The sequence below is a fragment of the Sorex araneus genome, chromosome 1 (genome assembly GCF_027595985.1).
Source record: "Sorex araneus isolate mSorAra2 chromosome 1, mSorAra2.pri, whole genome shotgun sequence".
Lineage (NCBI taxonomy): Eukaryota > Metazoa > Chordata > Mammalia > Eulipotyphla > Soricidae > Sorex > Sorex araneus.
The window spans coordinates 75,986,444-76,008,322 of NC_073302.1; the positions used below are offsets into that span (position 1 = coordinate 75,986,444).

Genomic DNA, 21,879 nt, shown 5'->3' on the forward strand with positions numbered 1-21,879 from the left:
AGTTATAAATACCCAATGTGCTTTAAAAATATTTCAACACTCAGACTACTCTCCATAGTGATTAAATCTGAATGTAGGGCTTAAGATATGGGGCTCAGTCCCCTACAGCTTTTAAAACCTTCCCAAGAGATTTTTTCCCCCATTTTCCACTTGGCAATTTCTTTCTTTCTTTCTTTTTTTTTTTTTTTAAGAAGTGAGTCACAATGAGGGTACAGTTACAAATTTACCCATCTTCGTCAATGTGTTTCCCTCATACAATGTTCTAGAACCCATCCCTCCACCAGTGTGCATTCTCCACCACTAATGAACCCCTTCCCAAGAGATTTTAATGTGCAGCCAAGGCTGAGAACCTCTGCACTGGAGAAACTAAGTCTTGCAAAATCTACTTCGCAAATAACTTCCCTCTCTTATTTCTGCCAGTAGTTTTACAGCTGAAATCTGGAACTTAAAACAACAATTGATAAAATCACACACATATACCAAAAATACATGCACACATTTTTATTTATTTAACTTAGGTCCTGACCATTAGTCTATATATCAAAAAAACTGAGTGCCTTGGAAAACTTACATTTCTTCTTCAAATCTTTAAAAAAACAAGACTCTACAAAAACACACACAAAAGATATCTCCTCATACAAAACACACATACAAACTTGAATCACCTTCAGGAACCATAATCCAATAATACATTTAATAAGTAAAATTTCATATATATATATAAATATATATATATGTAAAACCACCCTAAACTTTAATTAAGACCTGTGCCCTCAGTAAGAGCACTTACAGTTAGAAAGGTTTATATAGCACTTTGAGGTAGCATATTCTGTAAAGTAACAGAAGTCACAGAGCTGTTCTGTAGGCAGAGGAGAGTGAATTTGTGTATTTGCTGCCGGAGTCAGTTGGAACACACTTCCTACCATCTCCTGTGGCAATTCTGTCACTGCATTTCAGGCCTGTGAAACAGCTGAGGAAGACAGAAAGGTCTTCTGAGGCTTCTTTTCCCCTTGAGAGGCGACATCTGGGCTTTCAGGCAGGCATAAGCCAACCTCCTACTGCCACATGTAGCTACACTAGCGGGAGAGGCCCACTGGGAAGGGACATAGGGCAGCATGGCACCTTTAAAGAAAATTGGTTCAAATATCTTAAGTAGGAGTGGCCAATTCCTCTAAATCTGTAAAGAGGCTTAATTCTGACCATTCTCTCCATAGTTCTCACCTTCTAAAGAGCCTCCTTGCTTTCCTCACCCCATGAACACAACACTTGAGGGCGGGAGAGAGGGGGGCGGTATCCTTAAGCTTTCAGCAATTTTCTTGGCAGGATGATGAGCAGGAAAACGTCATTATCCCACATGTAGAAACACCAACCAAATATGCGGGTGTAGGAGTAACCCCAAAACAGACTTCCTTTGTGCAAGCTGAAATGGACCAAGTTTACAGTTGAAGAAAAAACACCCACTTCTTTAAAAAAAAGAAAAAAGTAAATAGTCAGCTCAGCTCTGGACCTTAAAGACAAATATACAGGCAAAAAAAGGCCAAGAATTAAAGCTGTGAAAAATGGTCTGAACAACCTCAGACCTTGGGGTCAGTCAAAATTTTGCCCAATAGCCACAGACTTACAGGATGTCTAGTCCCTAGAGCCCTCTGTCCCAATATACTTCCTGTTTGAAAGATGAGCTCTCTGAAGGAAATCAATAAACAAATGAATCAAAATAGCACATGTCAGGGGCCAGAGATACAGTAGAGCCAGTAATATAGCTGGCCCAGGTTCCATTCCTGGCATCCCCATAGAGTCTCTCGAGCCCCCGCAGAGCCAGGAGTAACTCCTGAGCATGTATAGCAAAAAAAAAAAAAAAAAAAGAAAACCATGTCCAGGCTAGAAAAGGGCATGAACCAGGCCTCAGTTGTCCTTTGAAATGCCAGCCCCAAGTCAGTTTCCAACCCAAAGCCAAAGACACAGCTGAGCATTTGACTTCAAGTACTCAAGGTGCTACAAGTGCTGCCTTTAGTCATGCTTCCCAACAGAGAGCCAAGGGGGCCACAGGTGAAAATCTCATAAATGAGAGAAGGGGGTAGTGTCTTCAAGCATAAGAGTAGGGAACCAACAGGTAGGTGGGGCCATAGGAAGGAAACAAGGTTTGGAGAAGAGCCATGGAGAGAAGGTTGAGAAATGCTCTTTAGATTCAGGCTGATTCAGACTCTCAATCCAACAGCCAGTTCTGCACGAGGAGAAATGCTGCATGTGGTCCCTACATAACCCAGGGGTGGAAGGGAAGAATACCACAGCCGCTCTCCCAACAGACCAGCCTAACCGATGCAAATAAATTCTTTAACATTTTGTACAATGAGAAGGTGCATGAGCTGGCATTCAAGCAATCCCTTGAAACTCTTTTCTCCTCCTTTCTGTACGAGACAGGAAAATGGTTCCCTTAGGTTAACAGTGTCATTTTTCTTTTAAATGCCATAAATTAAATAAGTTAGTTCACATTTTTTCCCCCCAGCACTTAAGTTACAGTTAGTCCCTAATGTGCCTTTGAAGTTTGCTTTAACAGCTCCAGGTCTCTTCTTGGGACAGTGCTGGCTCGGGGACAACCATATTCATCCAGCTGCAATGGTATGAACTGGTCGAGCAGCCCCAGGCCCTGGCCTGCAGGACTGGTAAGTAGCTTAATCCACGATGGTTTAAAACTTCCACTGAATCCCAGAAATATGGTGCTCCCTGAGAAAAAAGGAAAACGATAGCTAGCTTTTACTATCAAGCAGGATAATGGGGGAGGTGAGCGAGACAACTATGAGACAAAAACAAACATAAACACCACCTTTCCCTATGTCAGTGAGTGAACTCTGTTCATGCACCTCTTGCCCCAAATAACAAACCACATCCCAACATACTTCCTCTACTGCTATCTCCTTACTTAGGAATTATCTTAATGACAGCTACTCCAACAAAACAGGCTCATGACCATGATCGTAGTGTTACATTCCACAGTCAAAATTCACGTGTAGCTAGTTTTGGAAGAATTTCAGAAAAGAACAAACCTTTGTTATAGAGATGAGCTGGTTTAGCTAATCCCAGAGGTACTAATGAATCTGAAATATTCCAATGCTTTATTTCTCCTCTTGTGCTCAACAAAATGACTGACCTGTAAAAGTCAGAAAATTAGCAAATTTCAATAATTCAGCATGCGTTATATATCTGAAGTGAATTACAGTACAGATTAGGTTGAAAATCGGAACTCCAAATTAAACAAACCAGCAAACATGCTTTCTCATCCCTACTACTGTAAGTTTCCACTTCTCTACCCTACCACGAACTTACTTTGCTATCACCTGGGGTATTTAAATCAGGGAAAACAACAATTCATTTCTAATAGCCCAGTTACTATCTTGAGGTACAGGACTTTAATAAACTATTCTAACAGGAGAAGCTGGCTTTGTTTCTTTTGGATGATTTACTCATGCTCCATAATCTAGTAAATAAACAAATGGATAAACACCAATTTTAAAAAGAAATTAAATAAAATCTGTCCCCCGGGGTTTGGTCTAAATTGCTCTTCTTATCATGCAGTACATGAACACAAATACTTCAGACGGCTTTGTGAAATCTGTCTTCTCCTGTTTTCCCTCTTTTTGTCTGCCAGATTAAACTGGCTTAATTACAATGGCTTCATGGCTTATTTTGATATCTGATTAAAACATGTCCCTGATATTATTGTAATTTGTTTGAAAGGCGTTTTGTTACTTTCCCACATTATTCTTCCATACAAACTTCAGTCTCATCTGTCAAGTGCAACAGAGAGTGACCTATTGGAACCCTAACAGAAACATATTAAATTTATGTTTTAGTTTAGGCAGAGTAACATCTTTATAATATTAATATTTCCATCCAGAAATAAGAAGAGTTGCTTCTATTTTTCAACTCTTATTGTCTATCTTTCCGTATTTATTTTCTTAATGTGAGTATTGGTGGGCTGGAGCAATAGTGCAGCAGACAGGGCATTCGCCTTGCACGAGGCTAACCCAGGTTCAATTCCTCCACCCCTCTTGGAGAGCCCGGCAAACTACCAACAGTATCTTGCCTGCACAGCAGAGCCTGAAAAGCTACCCATGGCATATTCGCTATGCCAAAAACGGTAACAAGTCTCACAACGAAGACGTTATTGGTCCCCGCTCAAGCAAATCGATAAGCAACAGGATGACAGTGACAGTGAATATTGGCATTTCTTATTAAGATTCCTGAATTTTATGCTGCTGAGGCTTTATATTCATCATAAAACAGCAGGGACTCAATTCAGAGTCAAAATCAGAGGTCTGGTGCTGGATATATGGTGTGTCAGGTAGGAGGCTTGCCTTGCCCACGGCTGACCCATGCTGATCCCCTCTCAAGTCATCTCCTCAGGACCACCTCCGAAGGTCAATCTCCTGCTTCCCACTAGAAGTGATCCCAGAGCACAGAGTCAGTACTAAGTCCTAAGTACTGCTGGGTGTGAATCTCAAACAAAAACAAGCAAACAACCCCCCAGAGGTCTGACCATAGAAACGTCGAGGGTATAAATTTCTGCAAAAGATCAGGAGACCTTTAGTCCCAGAGATCACTTATAGCATCCCTTCCCCTTACTCCTACTTACCCCAAAATGTGTGAGGTATCTCTAGAAACCTCTCTCAGCCATCCTAAAACTTCTTCATAATTTTTTAAGATTTAACATACATGTGGAAGGGTGCTCCTAAATGTAAAACACACTGGACTTTTGCTACAGAAACATACCTGAATAAACAGCACCCAGAACAAGAGACCGAGCAGAAGCAGCACCTCAAATGCCTTCCTCAAAGCCCCTACGTAGAAACAATCTAGTAACTTTTCATGAGTTGGTTTTAACTCTTATGTCCTTATGATATCCAGCAGGGCTGCCATGTTACCCTAAATATTTGTGGGAAGTCGTTTGTCCTAGTTTATTTTCAAGTGGGGTTCAGTGTACATGTGTTTTCAAATCTTGACATCAACAAGAATGAAAACTGACACCTTGGAAAGGAATGCCTTACAAGTGTCGGAAACCAGGAGAGGTCATCTTTACACATGAAATATGACATTGAAATAACTGGACTTACTTAGATTTTGTCCTGTGATTTGTACAGGCGTAGGGGTTGGAGCAGCTAAAGATGATTCCAAAGCTAGACAATCCTTTCTTTACACTCAGAGAAGCACTATTTCTCTTAGTTACTACATGAAGGCCTGTGTGTACAGCAATGTCTACACGGCCTGATCTCATCTCCTCTCCAGGCAGTGTCACATCAACCCAGAAAGGATTAGCCTTCCTGCATCTTCTTCAGAGACCAATCAACAACTCTTGAAAGAGTGATCACTGCTTCAAAAATCCATTTATTCTCTTCTAGTCATTCATAAGTGGCCCAGGTGATGATGCACCTGCTCCAGTCACAGTGCAATGACAGTGGCTAATCAGTAGGATAGAAGGTTGTAGAGATAAAACTGTCTGTCAAACTACTCAAATGTGTATTTTGTCCCCTTCAAAGTGAGATGAGTATAAATTAGTATCATATCAGAGACTGAGCTTTTTGGAAAAGCACTTGCAAAGTGCTTTTAGTACCTTCTAGTACCCAAACTCTTGCTACTGTTCTGTGGTAGCTTCTTCGTAAGCAGCTAAGCATCAAACTGAGATGAGCCAGGAAGGAAACACTTCCCAAGTGCAGGGCTGAGCACACACACAAAGTTCTGAGTGAACTAGGTGTCCTCTTTAAGATGTTGCTTCCACGTCACGGAGCGAGCCTCACCTACCTCGGAGGAATGCCTGTTTTGAGATACTCTTCCATGTGACTGATATCAGCCAGAGAGAAAACCTTCTTTTCTGTCAGCCGGAAGGGAATACTGCAGGCATCCACGACGAGGAGGAAGACACCAGCAGTTCGGAAGGGGAAGTCAGTGCCATTCAGCTGAGAACACACAAAAACATTGGCACTGACTGTCACTTCTACTTGTCCTTCCAGCTCCTTCCCTCTGTCTTCTAAAACCATGGATTGTATGTCCAGGATTAAAACTATGTATTCTACTTACAACTCTACCTGAAATTACGCCCATGTTTTCACAGACACAGCCTTGACTGATCTTCTTTGACTCGATATGGTGCCTTGAAACAAGGCTTGGAGGCCCAGACCTAGACAAGGTTAACTCAGGTAACTCAGACATGTTAAGTTTCCTTTCTCACACGAGTGGCCACTCACGGGAGGACAAAGCTAACAGTCACCCAGTGAGCAACCATTCTGGGGCTATTTAGAAACCACCTTTATTGTTATATTAGCTCAAAAAAAAAGCATGTATGGATGTTTCCAAAGATCATTAGTTTAAGACACAAGGAGTTATTTTGGGTTAGAATATGTAAAATTACAAACTAGACTAAAATCCTCAAATGCTCTTAACATCCACCTACATTTACTGGGGAAAATATTTCAATTTTATTTCTAATCACTACTGACTTTCCAGGAGCCAAAAGGCTCTTTGGGCTATGTTTAAATTGCTGTAAAACAAGAATACTTTTGGAAGTTCTTGAGATCAAGTTCCATTTAATATTTGGGAAAACTAGAGTGGTCCCAATTTTCAAAAAATATAAATACCATATCAGGGACTGGAAAGAGAATAAAGAAGGCCCACGCATGTGGCTAATACAGGTTCAATTCCCCAGCACCACACATGGTCCCCTGAGCCCCAACAGTAGTGATCTCTGAGCACAGAGCCAGGGATCTGTATGAGGTCAGAGTACTGTACGATGTAGCCCAAAACACAAAAAAAGAAACAAAGAAGTCTGAATAATAAAAATGGACTTTTTTTAAATAATAAAAAATATCTTTTTTAATAATAAAAAGATAGACTTAAGAAAAGATAGATAATAATTTTTTTCTTTTTTTTTCTTTTCGGGTCACACCCAGCGATGCACAGGGGTTACTCCTGGCTCTACACTCAGGAATTACTCCTGGTGGTGCTGGGGGACCATATGGGATGCTGGTAATCGAACCCAGGTCGGTTGCATGCAAGGCAAATGCCCTACCTGCTGTGCTATCACTCCAGCCCTAGATAATAATTTTTGACACCCTCAATCTGTTCTTTGCAATAATGAGTCCCAAAATCTGTCTGAATGGAAACACAAAATCCTTGCATAGTCAATGCCTTATCCTAGCACGTCTAGTCAGGAAATTCATATAATTTAAAATTCATATTGAACATAAATATGACAAACAGGGTGTCTACAACTTTCCTAGGGTGCTAGGAATTCAGCATTGAGTGATGGAATCTAATAACAGCTGCAAATTCTGGGGTGTCATCTACCTGAGATTTTGATGCATGAAAGAGTTTCATTAATTCTTAGCAAGTAACCAAACAGCTGCTTCCTATATGCAATGATTTCCACCAACCACCACACCAGCAGTCTGGGATCTGCTTCCCTCAGGTCACTGTGTTAAGATGCTGAGTTAACACACTTCATGCCATAAAACTATTCTATAAACATCAAGTGAAGAAATGCCAACCAAGGACAACAGGCACATGTATGTACTTGAGAAATATCTGAGTTACTTTTAAGTAGGGAAATTCATTTTATTGATTTTTTTTTAATGATAGTAAGATTTGACTCACGCAGAGAGCACATGCTCCAAAATGAAGCCCTGGGTTGGAGCCGTAGCACTACAAAAGAAAATGGTAAATGCTGGGGGCCGGAGCGATAACATAGCGGATAGGGCATTTGCCTTGCACACAGCTGAGCAGGGTTCAATCCCCAGCATCCTATATGGTCCCCCAAGCAACTCCAGGAATAACTTCTGAGTGCAGAGCCAGGAGTAACCCCTGACCATCACCAGGTGTGACCCCCCCAAAAAAAGTCAATAAATAAATAGTTTTAAAAAATAAAGAAAATAGTGAAGGGGCTGGAGAGATACAGGATATTTGCCTTGCATAAGGCTAAGCAGGATTTGATTCCTAGCACCATATGGTCCCTGGGTTCACCAGGAGTAATTCCTGAGCAGATCCAGGAGTAAGTATGTAAGTAAGCTCTGAGCACCGCCAGGTATGCCCCTAATACTCCCCCCACCCACCCAAAGAAAAAGAAAATAGCACAAATTACACCCTCTTGACCAAAGCTTAAATAATACAGTTAGTTATAGAGAGAGAGTTGTACAAAAAAGTCATATCAAGTCATCTTACTCAAATGGCACTTTATGCCTCTTAACTCTCATATCACCATCAGATCTCTCCTCCCTGTTAAAAAAAGGAATATTCTGAACTACAAGTTGTTGGGAAGTCTCATGTAAACTCTGGAGGTGATCATGGCAATGGCTGCCCAATCTGCATGCAGTTTCTAATCATTGACTGAACATCTGAAAGATGGATAAGAGAATGGAGTTTGCATTCCCTACATTTTACCACAGTTAAGAAAACAATGGGAAAGACTTCACTACATCTAAATATGTGTTTTTGTGATTATACAATTATGGCAACTTTAAAAAATATTTAAATTTTTAAAATTATTATTATTATTATTTTGCTTTTTGGGTCACACCTGACAATGCTCAGGGGCTACTCTTGGCTCTGTATTCAAGAATTATTCCTGGTGGTGTCCAGGGGACCACAAGGGATGCTGGGGATTGAACCCAGGTCAGCTGTATGCAGTGCTCTGGCTCATATTCATTCTCTCCCTCTCTCCCTCTCTCTCCCTCTTCCTCTCCCTCCTTCCTTCTCCCCCTTCTCCCTCCCTTCCTCCGTCACTCTTTCTCTCTCTCTCTCTCTCTCTCTCTCTCTCTCTCTCTCTCTCTCTCTCTCTCTCTCTCTCTCTCTCTCTCTCTCTCTCACGCTTTTGGGGTTTGCAATACAGAAACTAAGAAGTTCTCATGTTTGTTCCTTTCCCTATTTTCAGCTCACAGTTCTTATCCAGAGTGATCATTTCTAACTATCTTTGACATAGTGGTCCCTTATGGCCACTTAGAACAAAAAATCTGGTGAGCCTTGGGCCAGATCCAAGTCAGATATTAATACGATGACCAGGTTCCCTGCTATTGAAAGAATCTTAGGATGGCATGCAAGTCAGCCCAGTTTTAGAGAGAACATTGAGCCCAATCTAGCATCCACTAGCTATTCTGTTAGCTCAACTCCAGACAGCGTTGACATGGAGGATCTGGTTGACACTTCCGTTAAGCCACTTAGGAAAGACAACTAACAATCTGCATCTCCACTTTCCTCATTTGGGCAATAAAAAAGGGAGCTGGGGGCTAGAGATAGGGGATAAAGCACCTGCCTTGCACATGGCTGACCCTGATTCGATCCCTCATATGTGGTCTCCTGAGTCCCCACCAAGAATGATCCCTGAACACAGAGCAGGAGTAAGGCCAGAGCACCCATGGGTATGGCCCCAAAACCAAAAAAGAAAGGTGAGGGGAATTGCAAACCTCCAAAACAAAGGTGAAGGAGATGTAATACTCTCATTTTCCATATCTCCAATAACTAGAAACTTCCTTAAATTTCCAAACTAAGGTTTAACATGATTTTCTATATATCATTTGCCTTGAGCTTTACTTTTTAAACAAATGTGGCATTTCTCTTGTATTAACTGCCTTCACATTTACTTTAGAAACAATGAAGTTGTTTATTTCTTTGGCACTAAGCTGCTAAATGTGGTGTGGTGACACACATTTGAAGGGGTGAAACTTTATCAACCCTAAAACAGTCTTGCAACTCAAATGTTACACTTCAGTAAAAAGTAAATTTGAAAAATGCTATTATAGTTAATCTATAACACCACTGGCAAGTGGAAAGTAACATGAATACATTTTAACATCTGCCTTCAAATAATCAGTAGATACAATCAAGAGGAAAAATTTTAATGAAATTAATCTGTTAAAAAAAAAAGAAAGAAAGAAAACCCACACAGAAAAATGTTTCAGGAGATACCTCTGTCAATAGATACCTCTAAGGTACTACTTATATTGGCATTTGGACATTACTCCCATCAATAATCAAAATTTGAGCATAAACAATTTTCTTTTGCCAGAGGTAAACACACCTCCCCAAAGTAAAATGAAAGCCCCATGCCTGCCAGATGGTACTTACAGAGATAACAGATGGGTCCCCACGCTGAGTCTCTGCTTTGTTAGGGGACTGGAACTGCACGGGGAGGTAGGTTTTATGAGGATCACTTGTAAACACCATCTAGACAGGGAAGAAGTTCTATCATTCAACTGTCTCCGCTTTCAATTTCTCTCAGAATAAACTCAATTATAGCCACGTCGATGTTTTTTTCCCCAAACTTATTCAGGAAGAATAAAAATAGAATGTACCTATTTAGTATCTCATGGCCTAGAATTGTATCTTTTGACACAGTATTCATGTAAGAAATGTATTTTTCTACATTTTTGAAATCCCAGTTTCAAAAAAACTATCAAATGTTGATAAAATCAGCTCCGCAAAGACCAAACATGTTTTTTATTTAAATCTTAGTCAACAATGTTTGCAAAACCAGCCAAACATTTGTAAAAGGTCCTTTTCAGACCTGTTGTCCTGAATTGGAACTCAGTCACTCCAGGACTACAGCCTGTGGATGACAAAGGCAACTTGTTTGAACTCTTCAGTGGTCTGTGCATCATCAGGCCTAACTCCTCTGTCCCACCTGCAAAGAGTTCAAGTACTTTTCACACTGTATCCCTTATCAAAGGGGATGCATTCTGAGAATTGTGTCCTTAGTAACTTTGTTGTGGTGGTAATGTAAGTATGCAGTGATTACACAAACACAGATGGCACAGCCTTCTATTCACTCAGGCTATTCCTGTACAGTCTACTGGAATCACTGACATATTCAGTCCATTGTTGACAGAACGTCCTTAAGCAACACACAACTGTAGTAGGTGAGCCGCTATTTTGACTGGCTCTGTGCTAAGTCTCGCTTTCCCACACAGCTTCCCATCCTTTCAAGCCACTTTGTTGCTACAGCCTGTTCCCTCCCCCAAGAATTTCCTTCCCTTCCGCTCCTCTACTTCTTCAAATTACTCCCAGTCTCCAAGGCTCACCTCTTCTCTAAAGGCTATCCTCACTCACAAGCATTCTTCACTCCTACACAATTCAGCCTGCATATTTGAGTCTCAGCTTTGGGAGAGAAATTAATGTAAAATTTCCTACTTATTCCAATATGTTTGGTTTGCTTTGGATATTCTCCTCAAATTTTTAAGTAAAAGTGATATTCACAGATAACTCAAACATTTTGCAACTGCACAGAGTCAGAAATCAAGCCATATTTTTTTAAATGCATCCCAGACTGAGGAGATAACACAAAGGGTTGGAGTGTATGCTTTCCAAGTAGGGGGCCTGGGCTCATTCCCTGATACTACAGAGAACCCCTGGGCTCTATGGAGTATGGCCCCCAAAGAGAAAAATTCTGACTCATGGTTCAAGCACAAAGAATAAAGAATGCTAAACACTAATGCATGAAATCATGCAATCATGCAAGATAGATCTAGAATGTTTTCAATGAGTAAACTGTTTCTTAAATATAATATTCATTAAAACTGTTAGAAGTATTATAAAATCTTTGAAGGACCTGCTTAACAAATTTGGCTTGATAACTAGGTTGGAAAATTAATATCTCCCGTAGAGATGATCTTAAAATGTCCTCATAATAATCAAGAGGGAAGGGGATGTGAGGGAAGGGGACAGAAGGGAAGCGAGGGAAGGGAAGGGAAGATTTTTTTCTTTTTCACCTGCTGAGTCCCACAGCCTTGGCAGTGTCCCTGGAGCACAGACGGCATTGGCTTGGGTGCTGATGGCTTCCTGTAATAATGTGGATATGCTCTGGCCATGCAGTTACTGATTTCTTTTGAGTCCGTTACCGCCTGGATCCTGACTCTTTCGCATCCCTGAGACGAACAGTAACTGTGGCCTTCCCTGTGGCTTTTGGCTTTGAGATATAAGAACAACAACCTGTACAGAACAGAAACCAATTCACTGGCATTAGACGGACTTCCCAAGGCTTACCAAAATTCCTCAAACTGACTCATGGCAAAAGGGGACATTCCTCCAAAACAGTGATCTTTCTTAAAGAAAAATCATAAAATGAATAAAGCTGTTTCTCTTTCCTCTCCATGCTAAGATTCTAGGTCAAACATAGTATCACTTATGAAAGTATTTTGATAACCTGATTCAGTCATCTAAAAAATATAAAAAGTGGTTTCTGGTTTGAATTAGTTCAGCATGCATTTGGAAAGGTTGGACTCTGGCTTGCCTCAAAAATTCTTTGCAAAACTTTATACTTGTGGTTAGTTTAGGATTCAGTAAATTAGTGTGTCTTACTCCTTTTTTTTTATTTGTTTGTTTGTTTATAAATCATTTTGGTTTCAGGCACAAAACTGGAAGAATAAAACAGCAACTGACTTGTTTGGCTAAGTCCAAGATATGGTCTGAAATCAATTCCTGTGATATTTATAAGGAGCAGATGGGCCTAGGGTTCCTTCTGTCTGTACTTTGGCCAAAATCAAGCAAAATGCACAGTCCCACCCAATCTGAATTATTGTCCTACTGCCAAGATGAACAGAAAAGTAAATTCAGGCAGCAATCCAACATCTTTCAGCAAACATCGTTCTTCTAAACCAAAAGAAGTCAAGATTCTAAAGGACTTGACCAAAAAATTATTGATTACTAAAGATGAAGAATCCGTATCATAAAATGAGGTCAATGAATAATGCAAAGTTGCAGTTGTGAGGTATCAGTCAATGCTCCAGCATCTAGTAATCCAATCATAAAAAGTGGTTTTTATATAAGGAAGGACAAGGTTTTCACTGGCCACGATATTTGAAATACAGTCAAATTAAAATCATCAAAATGAACTATAACCTCAGGGGAGCTGAGGGATCTAGAAATATCAAAATGAAAAAAAAACCATTATTTTTCTGCTATCTTTTTCTATCTACTTATTTATTTGTGACCAGCAGTTTGTCCTTAAAAATCTGGGGTATTCCATTGTTCCAGTTATTTCTGTGGAAAATTAACTAAGAATGTGGAAATTTGGTCATTTGTGTAAAAACCCAGTCATACTATTTAAGCCTGATCAGAAAATGAGAGCAAAAGACAATGATAAGAAACGGTTTAAGAAGATCACACTGGCTGCTAAAAAGGCCCTGGAGAACAAATTATTCCCATCATATTCAAAGGCTTACTGGGCACTAAACCAAATACTCATTATTTTGATCAATCTTGACACCCTTCTTCCCAGTCTGAACCTCTGCTCTAGTCCCAAACATGCCATGCCATGGGATTGCCATGCTCCATGCACCTATCCACACCAGGACAGCTCACCCACTGCTTCTTCTGCTCTACTCAGGCCTCAGGAGATCGCCCCAGTGTTACCCTCTCGGCCTGGACTCTGTTACCACAGACTAAACTTCCAGATTATCTCCCGAGGCACATAAAATGTCCCGCTACACAGCATTGAAGCCTTTGGCTCTCAGATTACTTGCTTCCAATGCCCACATCCTTCAGCGGTGGATTGTAAATACGCAGGAAAGTAAATGTGTCTTACTTACATTGGCATCTTTAGAGAATTTAAATATTGAAAGAGAGCAGGAATGTTATTTAAGGAAGGGATAGGAAAGGAGCATGCTGCTTGCTAGAGTACAGGAGATCAAGCCTACCACAAAGGCTGAGAGACTGTAACTGGATAAAAGTAGACAAAGCCAACAGGACCCCAGGTGAACAGGATTAGAATAAAAAAGTGGAAAGATGCAGCCTAGAGAAAGTTGAAAGCAAACATGCTACGGTTATACAGTGTATTAAAAAAGAAATACTCAACTAAAGGTCAACTTGAGAGACAGTCTTCAAGAACAAGACAAAAGAAACTTTCACTGAATTAGGAATGTCATCATATGTAAACAATCATTTGCAGAGTTATGGGGGGGGAGGGAAGAATCAGTTTAATTTTCAATTCAGCCTACCGGTTCTCATTGACAAGGAAAATGTCTCCCTTGAAATTGCCTTAATAGGTACATGGCAAACATCTTCACTTGATTCCAACTGCCAACTATAATTACATGTCATCCAAGTTCTCCTCTAAGCCTCTAATAGTGATGATCGGAGAATTACCCACATCAGCTGCATTTCTCAACAGCCGTCACATCACAGCCTATTCTTAGCATGCTGAAGAACTAGTAATTTCACCATTAAAGAAAAATAGCAATAATTCTCATTCACTGGTAGCACCAAATTACCCTGTGGCGGAGTCAAAATAGAATTTCCTCTCAGTCTGCTTCCTCTGCAGCTCTTCCAGGGAGCTCACGGGCTCATACTCCTCCATTCGGGATAATGAGCCATTTTGCCGCTGCAGAAAGCCAAAGGTGACCTGAAAACTTGTGTTGGATGGGTAGCAGAGGCCAACTCGAATCCAATCATTTCTGTAAGAAGAAAATAATTCATTCTGTTTGAGTTAACATCTTGTGAGAATCACAGCACGTGGAACTTGTACCCAACATTTCCTTCTCTTTCCATTTTGCTGTGTACTGAGTCACTACAATGGGGGTCCCAGACCCAAACATACTAACAGATCATCCATCTTGATGTGTAGCCTACAGTTCTCTAGTCAAGGCATTTACGACAACCTGACTTACAAAAATTCCTTGGTTTCAACAGGATTTCAGGGAATGTGAACAGAAGTCAAATAAAGTGCACTTAGACCACAATTATGATATTTGTGTACTAAGCTGAAAGAACCACTAGTACCTTGACAGTCAACTGGCAAATGTCTCTCCAAAGAATATTGAGGAAGTGGTGAGGCCTCCCAAGTAATTCCAGCCAGCAGTTCAATGTGAGGGCTGCTGATGAGGCACTGCCCAGGCCCTGTGGAGCAGGGGATCTTCCAGCCACCCCTGACAAGCTTGGCAGACCTAGAGGGCTGTGTCCAGGATACTCAGGGGCCTATACCTGCCGGCCAGCATGCCAGGCATGCGCCTTGGCTCTTGAATGGCCTCTCCAGCACCTCCCTAAGATTTTTTGAGAGCTAAGAATGTAGTTCAGTGGAAGGGCTCTTGCCTGCAGGTACAAGGCTCTGGGTTCAATCCTCTGTACTATTTAAAAATAAAAATAAGACTTGATGCCAGGGAGTGTTCAATACACTGGAGTGCATGCTTTGCAAGGAGGAGGCCCAAGATCAATCACTAGTATCACATGATTCTCCAGGCACTGAGCCAGGAGTATCACTTATATCATTTGTCATCCCATTGTTCGTCGATTTGTCTGAATGGGTGCCAGTAACATCTACATTTGTCCCTGTCACATGCTAGTGTAACCCAATGACATCTGCTCCCTCCAGGCACACGAAGAGCCTCAAACTGTTCATTCAGGGTCTTGATGAAGAAGTCTGACCATCTCGTAGGTGGGCGGCCACGCAGTCATTTGACGGCCTGTGGAATCCAGTCTGTAATAGCTCTAGTCCAGTGGCCATCTCTAAATCACATTATGTGTCTGGCCCATCTGATTTTCGACACCTTGGCAAATGAGACAGTGTCCCTGATTCTTGATCGTTGACAGAGGTCGAAACTCTGGATTTCTTCTCTCACTTGAGTGAAACGTGATACTCCAAGCATAGCTCTTTCGATTCCTCTTTGGATTCTATTTGGGTTCTATTTATGAGAACCCAAATAGCGTTCTCATACTGTTTGCGTAGGACCCAGGTGTCTGAGGCATATGTTAGTACAGAAAGAACCGTGGAGTCAAAAACATGTGCCCAGAGCTGGAGGTTTTCATCCTCTTAGCCACTTCTTCGATACTCTTGAAGGCATTCCATGCTGTTCTCTTGCTCCTGCACAGTTTAGGTGCCAGGTTCAGTTCTCGACCTAGGTACACATAACTGCTGCATTTGGAGATGTTCGTTCCATTGAGGGAAAATGGAACATCAGGGACTAGTCCGTTTCTCATGAACATTGTCTTCGTGAGATTTAGCTGCAGTCCAACCTTTCCACACTCACAGTCGAAGTCAGCCAGCATTCGTGCTGCTTGGCTGATATTTGGTGTTATGAGAATGATGTCATCAGCGAAGGGGAGGTATTGTAGTTACCGAGCGTCTATCTTCACTCCCAGTCCTTCCCATTCCAGTCATCGCATGATTTTCCCGAGGGTGGCACTTCAGAGTTTTGATGAAATGGTGTCGCCCCGCTGAACCCCTCTCTTTACGTCGATGATCAATTCTTTGTAGAATGGTGAGATCCTGGTGGTGAATCCGTAATACAGCTCATGGAGAATCCTGATGTATTGAGTTTGAACATCCTGTTTGGCTAGGGCTTCGATGACCACTTCAGTCTCATCAGAATCAAAAGCCTTTAAATCAATGAACGTTAGAGAGAGTGGCATCCTGAACTCTCACGAAACCTCACTGAGCTTGTCACCGTGTGGATATGGTTGATTGTGCTGAATTCTTTTCGGAACCTGGCTTGCTCGCATGGTTGTCCTTCATCTAGTGTTCTGCCAATCCTATTCAGGATGACTCGAGTGAATAACTTGTAGATGACGGACAACAGGCAGATGGGCCAATAGCTGCCGATGTCATGGATGTCTCCCTTCTTGTACAACAGGATGGTCCTGCTAGTTTTCCATTGGGACAGAACCTTGCATTCAGACAGGTAGCATGTGAAGAGCTGAGCCGGTGTACTGACGAGTACTGGCGGCAGATTCTTCAGGTGTTCGGGTCTGACCTTGTCTGGACCTGGTGCTATACGCTTCTTTACCAACGAAATGGCGTGTTGGATTTCAGAAGGGAGAATGCTGGGAATAACATATCAATCCTGTGAAATTTGGTATGTGGGCAGGTGGACCTGGCTAGCAAAGAGATCCGAGTAGAAGTCATGGATAACCTTTTCCATTGCCCTTCTGGAAGATGTGATAGATCCAACAGGACGGTGGAGGGCAGTCATCTTGGTCTTACAGTTGGCGAAGGATAGGCAAGTGTTGCGAATACTTTTCCCAGCTCCTGCCACATTGGAAAATACTGCTGCTCTTCTCTCTTTGAGGTCTTCCTTTATCGCTTCTCTGCACAGCTTTGTGAGCTCTTGTGAACTTGGACATTAGCTTGTGATTGCCTGAGGCTCTCACCAAACCACCTTGGCAAATGAACTCGAGAGTTTCCAAAGACTTTTTGTGGCTTTCTCTCTCTCTGCATTCCTCGCACAATCATGGAGGTGCTGAACCAGTTGATCATATTCCTCATCTATAGGATAACATAGCCTCAGGTAGTTTAGGTTTATTGGGAACTTTCCTGTGTTTATTTGTAACTTCTTTGTGTTCTGTTGACTTGTAAATATTGTTTTTCTCTTCTCCTTGAGTCCTTTGCACAGTTTATTCAGAACCATGTCCTTTTATATGGGCACAGGAAGACTGCAGCAAATGCTATGCTTTGTAACCTGGGAGTCATTTGACTCTACATGTTATTTTCCTCCTGGGCATCTGTGATCTAAGCCTCAGCTGCCCTTACTTCCTAGCACCCTCAAAAGCAGGGTCCCGGTGAGGGACAGGAAGGACCCAGGGCAAGCGATGAGTTATGTGCTACCCTGGCATGGAGATGGGCCTGGACAAAGTGCCTAATGCTTAACTATAAGTTAAGAGATTGGTCATGGTCAAATATTGTCATGATCCAAAAAGTAATAACTAGATTTGGACCCTGCTAGGGTTAGGAATGATTAATCTGGCCTGAGCGCAGTAGTCTGAGTCTGCAAGATGTTCCCAGGAGAGCTGCCCTGCAAGCCTCAATGTATCTCTTACTGTGTCCATACAAAAATAACTAGTATTAAGATGTTGATAGAATTTTTGGACTGAGAAATGGAGAAAAACACCTTAAGAGGTATTTTGCCTGCTGGCAGTCAGGAAAGGTTTTGGAATGCCCCTAGGTGGGGTTTCCTCTGAACCTGGTGGGCCCTCAGGAAGGGCTTTCTTATGTAGATTTGGATAAAGACAAGTAGGGGGAGAAACTAGTGGAGCAGGAAGAGAATCCAGAGAGCTGGATGGAGGAGTGAGGAGCTAGCAAGGAAGAGTGCTGCAGGAGAGAGAGGAGACAGGAGAAATGGGGAGCTCTGAGACTGGAAGAGGTGTATAGAAAGAATGGAATAAACGGCACTGATAATCAACCGGTTTGGCCCTCGTTTCCTCTTCCGTCTGCCCCATGGCCTGGGCCACTCCAGCTGGGCAAGTGGCCCAGGACCAATCCCCCGAACGCAGGGGCGGCCGACAGGGAGAGCTGCCGGGGCTCTCCCCCTGCCAGAAGTGTTTTACACTCATAGATGTCAATGATGGCATCTTCCCATATTGCCACAGTAGTGCCAGAGAGCTTCCAGTTCGTGGTCATTCTGGGACTTCTCTTCTTAAACTCTGCAGCCTTTTCTCATCGCGCCGTGTAGTAGAACTTCGCACAAAGGAAGACGGTGGTCCGATCTTGTTTGGAATATTGGGACAACAGCATCAATCAGGCAAAATCGTCGACTGAATATGATGTTGTCAATTTTGTTGTGGAACTGTCCACCGGGAGACTCCAATGTCCAGCATTTAGATTTGGCCTTCTGGAACTGCGAGTTACCATGGATGGTCTTAGTCAACATGATGAACTCAGACAGTCTCTCACCCTGTTCATTTCATTCTAGGCCGTGGGTCCCAACGTGGAGTTCTTCGGGTGACCTTCTAGGTCCTATCTTGGCATTAAAATCAACTTGTAGAAGGTGTGGTCTTCTTTGTAACTTTTCCAGGTCCATATAGAACTTTTCAATTTCTTCTCCACCGTAGTTGGATGCTGGTGCGTAGACGACAAAGATAGAAACTGCCAGCAACAAGCCACATCTATTCAAACATAAGAATCTGATTCGGGTTGTTACACATTCGAATGAATCAATGCTCATGGCCAAGTTCGTGTTGACAAGGGCACCGACACCACTACCACTGATGCCTCTACTATCGCATGTTCCAAGGAACAGTTCTTCTCCAATGTTGGAAACGGCATGACGTGTTTAATGCCTTCTCATCTCGGTCAATCCAATGACATCGTACTTGATATTTCACACTTGCACCATCAGGTCCTCGATGGATGCTTTCAATGCCAGCGTATGTGTATTAAAAGTGCAAACAGTCATTTTAGTCCTTCTTTGTTTTGGCAGCCTAATTTGGCCCTGAGATTTTATCAGCCTCTCCTTGTTTGTGCTTCTTAATGCTGACGAATTGGGGGCTCTTCCAGGATCAGGAGAATGAGGCTCATTGTTGTTACTGGTTTTGGCATATCAAATACACCATGGGTAGCTTGCCAGAATCTGCCATGCAGGCGGAATACTCTCGGAGGCTTGCCGAGCTCTCTGAGAGAGATGGAGGCTTTTAGGGCAGCCTCCAATCGCTATTTTAGGTGTTCCAATGGTTCACACCATATTTGAACCCCATCAAATATGGTTAGGTAATGATGAAAACTGGGTAGGAAGTGTTTATGATGTGTCCAGAAATTGTCCTGGAGCGTGGTGACAGTTGGAGTAGGCTCTCAAATAGGTGTGACCCTCCCACCCCAAACAAAATAAAATTTAAAAATTTTTTTAAATATTTCAGTCCACGTCCCATAGCCACTACGATGCCCAACTAAGTCTGCCAGGAGATGCATGCCAAGCACCTATGATTTATGGAATCACTGGTCCCATGGCTGAAAACTCCCAGGCGCCCTAGAGAGGCAGGTGAGCTGAAAACTGGCCCAGCAAAGCCTGCAGCCACACCCACACCCCACCTCTGCAAGCAAAACCAAGGGCTCAACTCCATCATTTCACAAATATTCTCTGCAGAGACACCAGTCTGCAAATAACTTCAGGGATCTGGGGCCCAGGCTGAGAATCCTGGTGTTCTGGGGATTAGGGGTAGGCAGCCTTCCCTCAACATCCCATACTTCCGGAAGCCCCCACAGCCACATCCACTCCCACAGTCACCGCCAGGTTGATTCACTGGCCCGGACCACAGATCCTGAAGTGTCTAGACCGTGCAGGCACATACAAGACTGCAATTCCTTATTGCTCAGTAAATTTCAGCAGGAGCACACAAAATTAGATAGGAAAGTAACATAGAGATCAGCTGAACTCAACAAACAAAAATAGTAACACAGAAGGCTCAACTAGCAACAAACAGCTTAAAAAATTCATAGACAGGGATTTAACAACCCTGCAATCAAATGTAACAATTTTCACATATAGATTTTTTTTAATACTGAAGTCTTGTTATCAGTTTTAATTCTACAATTGTATCAAAAGTTGTGGCTTTATTCTACATTAAAATGAATTTTAATTTTTAAAGGGGCTGGAGCGATAATACAGCAGGAAAGGCGTTTGCCTTGCACGCGGCCAACCTGAGTTCAATTCCCAGCATCCTATATGGTCCCCTGAGCACCACCAGGGGTAATTCCTGAGTGCAGAGCCAGGAGTGACCCCTGTGCATCGCCGGATGTGACCCAAAAAAGAAAACAAAATTATTTCATGTTCATAAATATGATTGAGATGAAAACTGCTAGATACCAAGCTATATGCTTTTTCCCCCAAAGATTTTATGTGTACTACCAAATTGCCAAAATGTTTTACTCTTATCATATGTCTTTAAATACAAAATTAAAACTTCTAGAGGATCATTAAAAAATGTTTCTCCAGAACTGTTTGGAGAATATTTTATTTGACAAGCACACTATGTAGATGATAATAGTGGTTATCAAAAATGAAGGGTATTAAGGAATGGGGATACTGGGACAAAGTGGGATATATGCATGGTGAATTAGACTTTCAGTGGTAAACTTAATGCAATATACACATATTGGTTTTCCGTGATGCACGCCTGAAGCATACAGTATTATAATACAATGTTACCCCGTTTACCCCGTAAAAATAAATAAGATATATTTAAGACAAACAAAAATAATATCTCCTAGGAGGGTGATAATACAGCTGGTAGAGTGTTTGCCTTGCACGGCTGGTCCAGGTTTAATCCCCAGCACCCCATTTGGTCCCTTGAACTATCAGAAGTGATCCCTGAGCACAGAGTCAAGAGTACCTCCTGAACACTGCCAAGTGTGGCCTAAACCTACTACCCCCACCCGCTGCCCCATATTCTAGTCAGCTCAACAAGCTGAGTACATGATTGGCATGCAGGAGGTCTGGCTTCAACTCTCTGTACCACATGGTCCCCTGAATACCACCGGCCAACAAAGTATACATGTCCTACCTAGTAACTCCACAAATAATTAGAAATGAATACAGAAAGGTTTGAGAAAGATGGTCTATTAAGGGCCATTTATAACAGCAGTAAAAAGGAAAAAACAGAAAAACCACCATAACGTTCATAGAGGAAGTGACCAGTTAAAGTAAATCTGGGATACCTCCATTCTCAGCAAACACTGGAGGGGTGCCAAAGAGACAGTACAGGGGTTAAGGCACTTTCCTTGCATGTGGCCAACCACAGCACCACATATGGTCCCCTGATACCACCAGAAGGGATCCCTGCATGAAGAAAATACTGGAGGCTGGAGTGAGAGTGAAAACGATAAATGTTTATGACACTTCACTTTCATTAGAATATATACTATTTGTAACCTCATTCCTGTTTTTCTGTATTTTCCATAATGTGTAAACACAGCTTTTATGACTGGTAAAGTGTAATTTTCAGAAGTAGCACTATGACAAAATCTATGACCTCTATAATTAAACTAAATTTGGAAACAAAAATTATCCATCTCTTCTTTCCTCTACCCAAGATGTAATTTCTTACAAACTTTTAGCTCATTAAGGGAAGTCTGACTAAGTTTCAAGCCCATGTGGATCTTTTTAATCTCTGGAGGCAGCCCTGTTTCCACTTTAAAATGTTTTC

The 21,879-nt window shown here is 42.0% G+C and overlaps 1 protein-coding gene across 2 annotated transcripts in view; it reads right to left on the bottom strand.

The window, feature by feature from the left end:
• Window positions 1-486: 486 nt before the first annotated feature.
• The window catches only part of CEMIP2 (cell migration inducing hyaluronidase 2), an 88,835-nt gene continuing 67,442 nt past the window's right edge, over window positions 487-21,879 (bottom strand). Inside the window, exons 19-24 of one of the 2 annotated variants that reach the window (XM_004600113.2) lie at window positions 14,244-14,426; window positions 11,745-11,964; window positions 10,105-10,203; window positions 5,794-5,948; window positions 3,042-3,145; window positions 487-2,721 (exon numbers count right to left, since the gene is read on the bottom strand). In XM_004600113.2, coding sequence (XP_004600170.2) covers window positions 2,525-2,721; window positions 3,042-3,145; window positions 5,794-5,948; window positions 10,105-10,203; window positions 11,745-11,964; window positions 14,244-14,426 — 958 coding nt within the window. In that variant the 3' untranslated portion in view covers window positions 487-2,524. Of the gene's footprint in view, window positions 2,722-3,041; window positions 3,146-5,793; window positions 5,949-10,104; window positions 10,204-11,744; window positions 11,965-13,670; window positions 13,766-14,243; window positions 14,427-21,879 lie in introns of those variants that run through there. The other variant, XR_008631242.1, reaches the window with a different exon arrangement.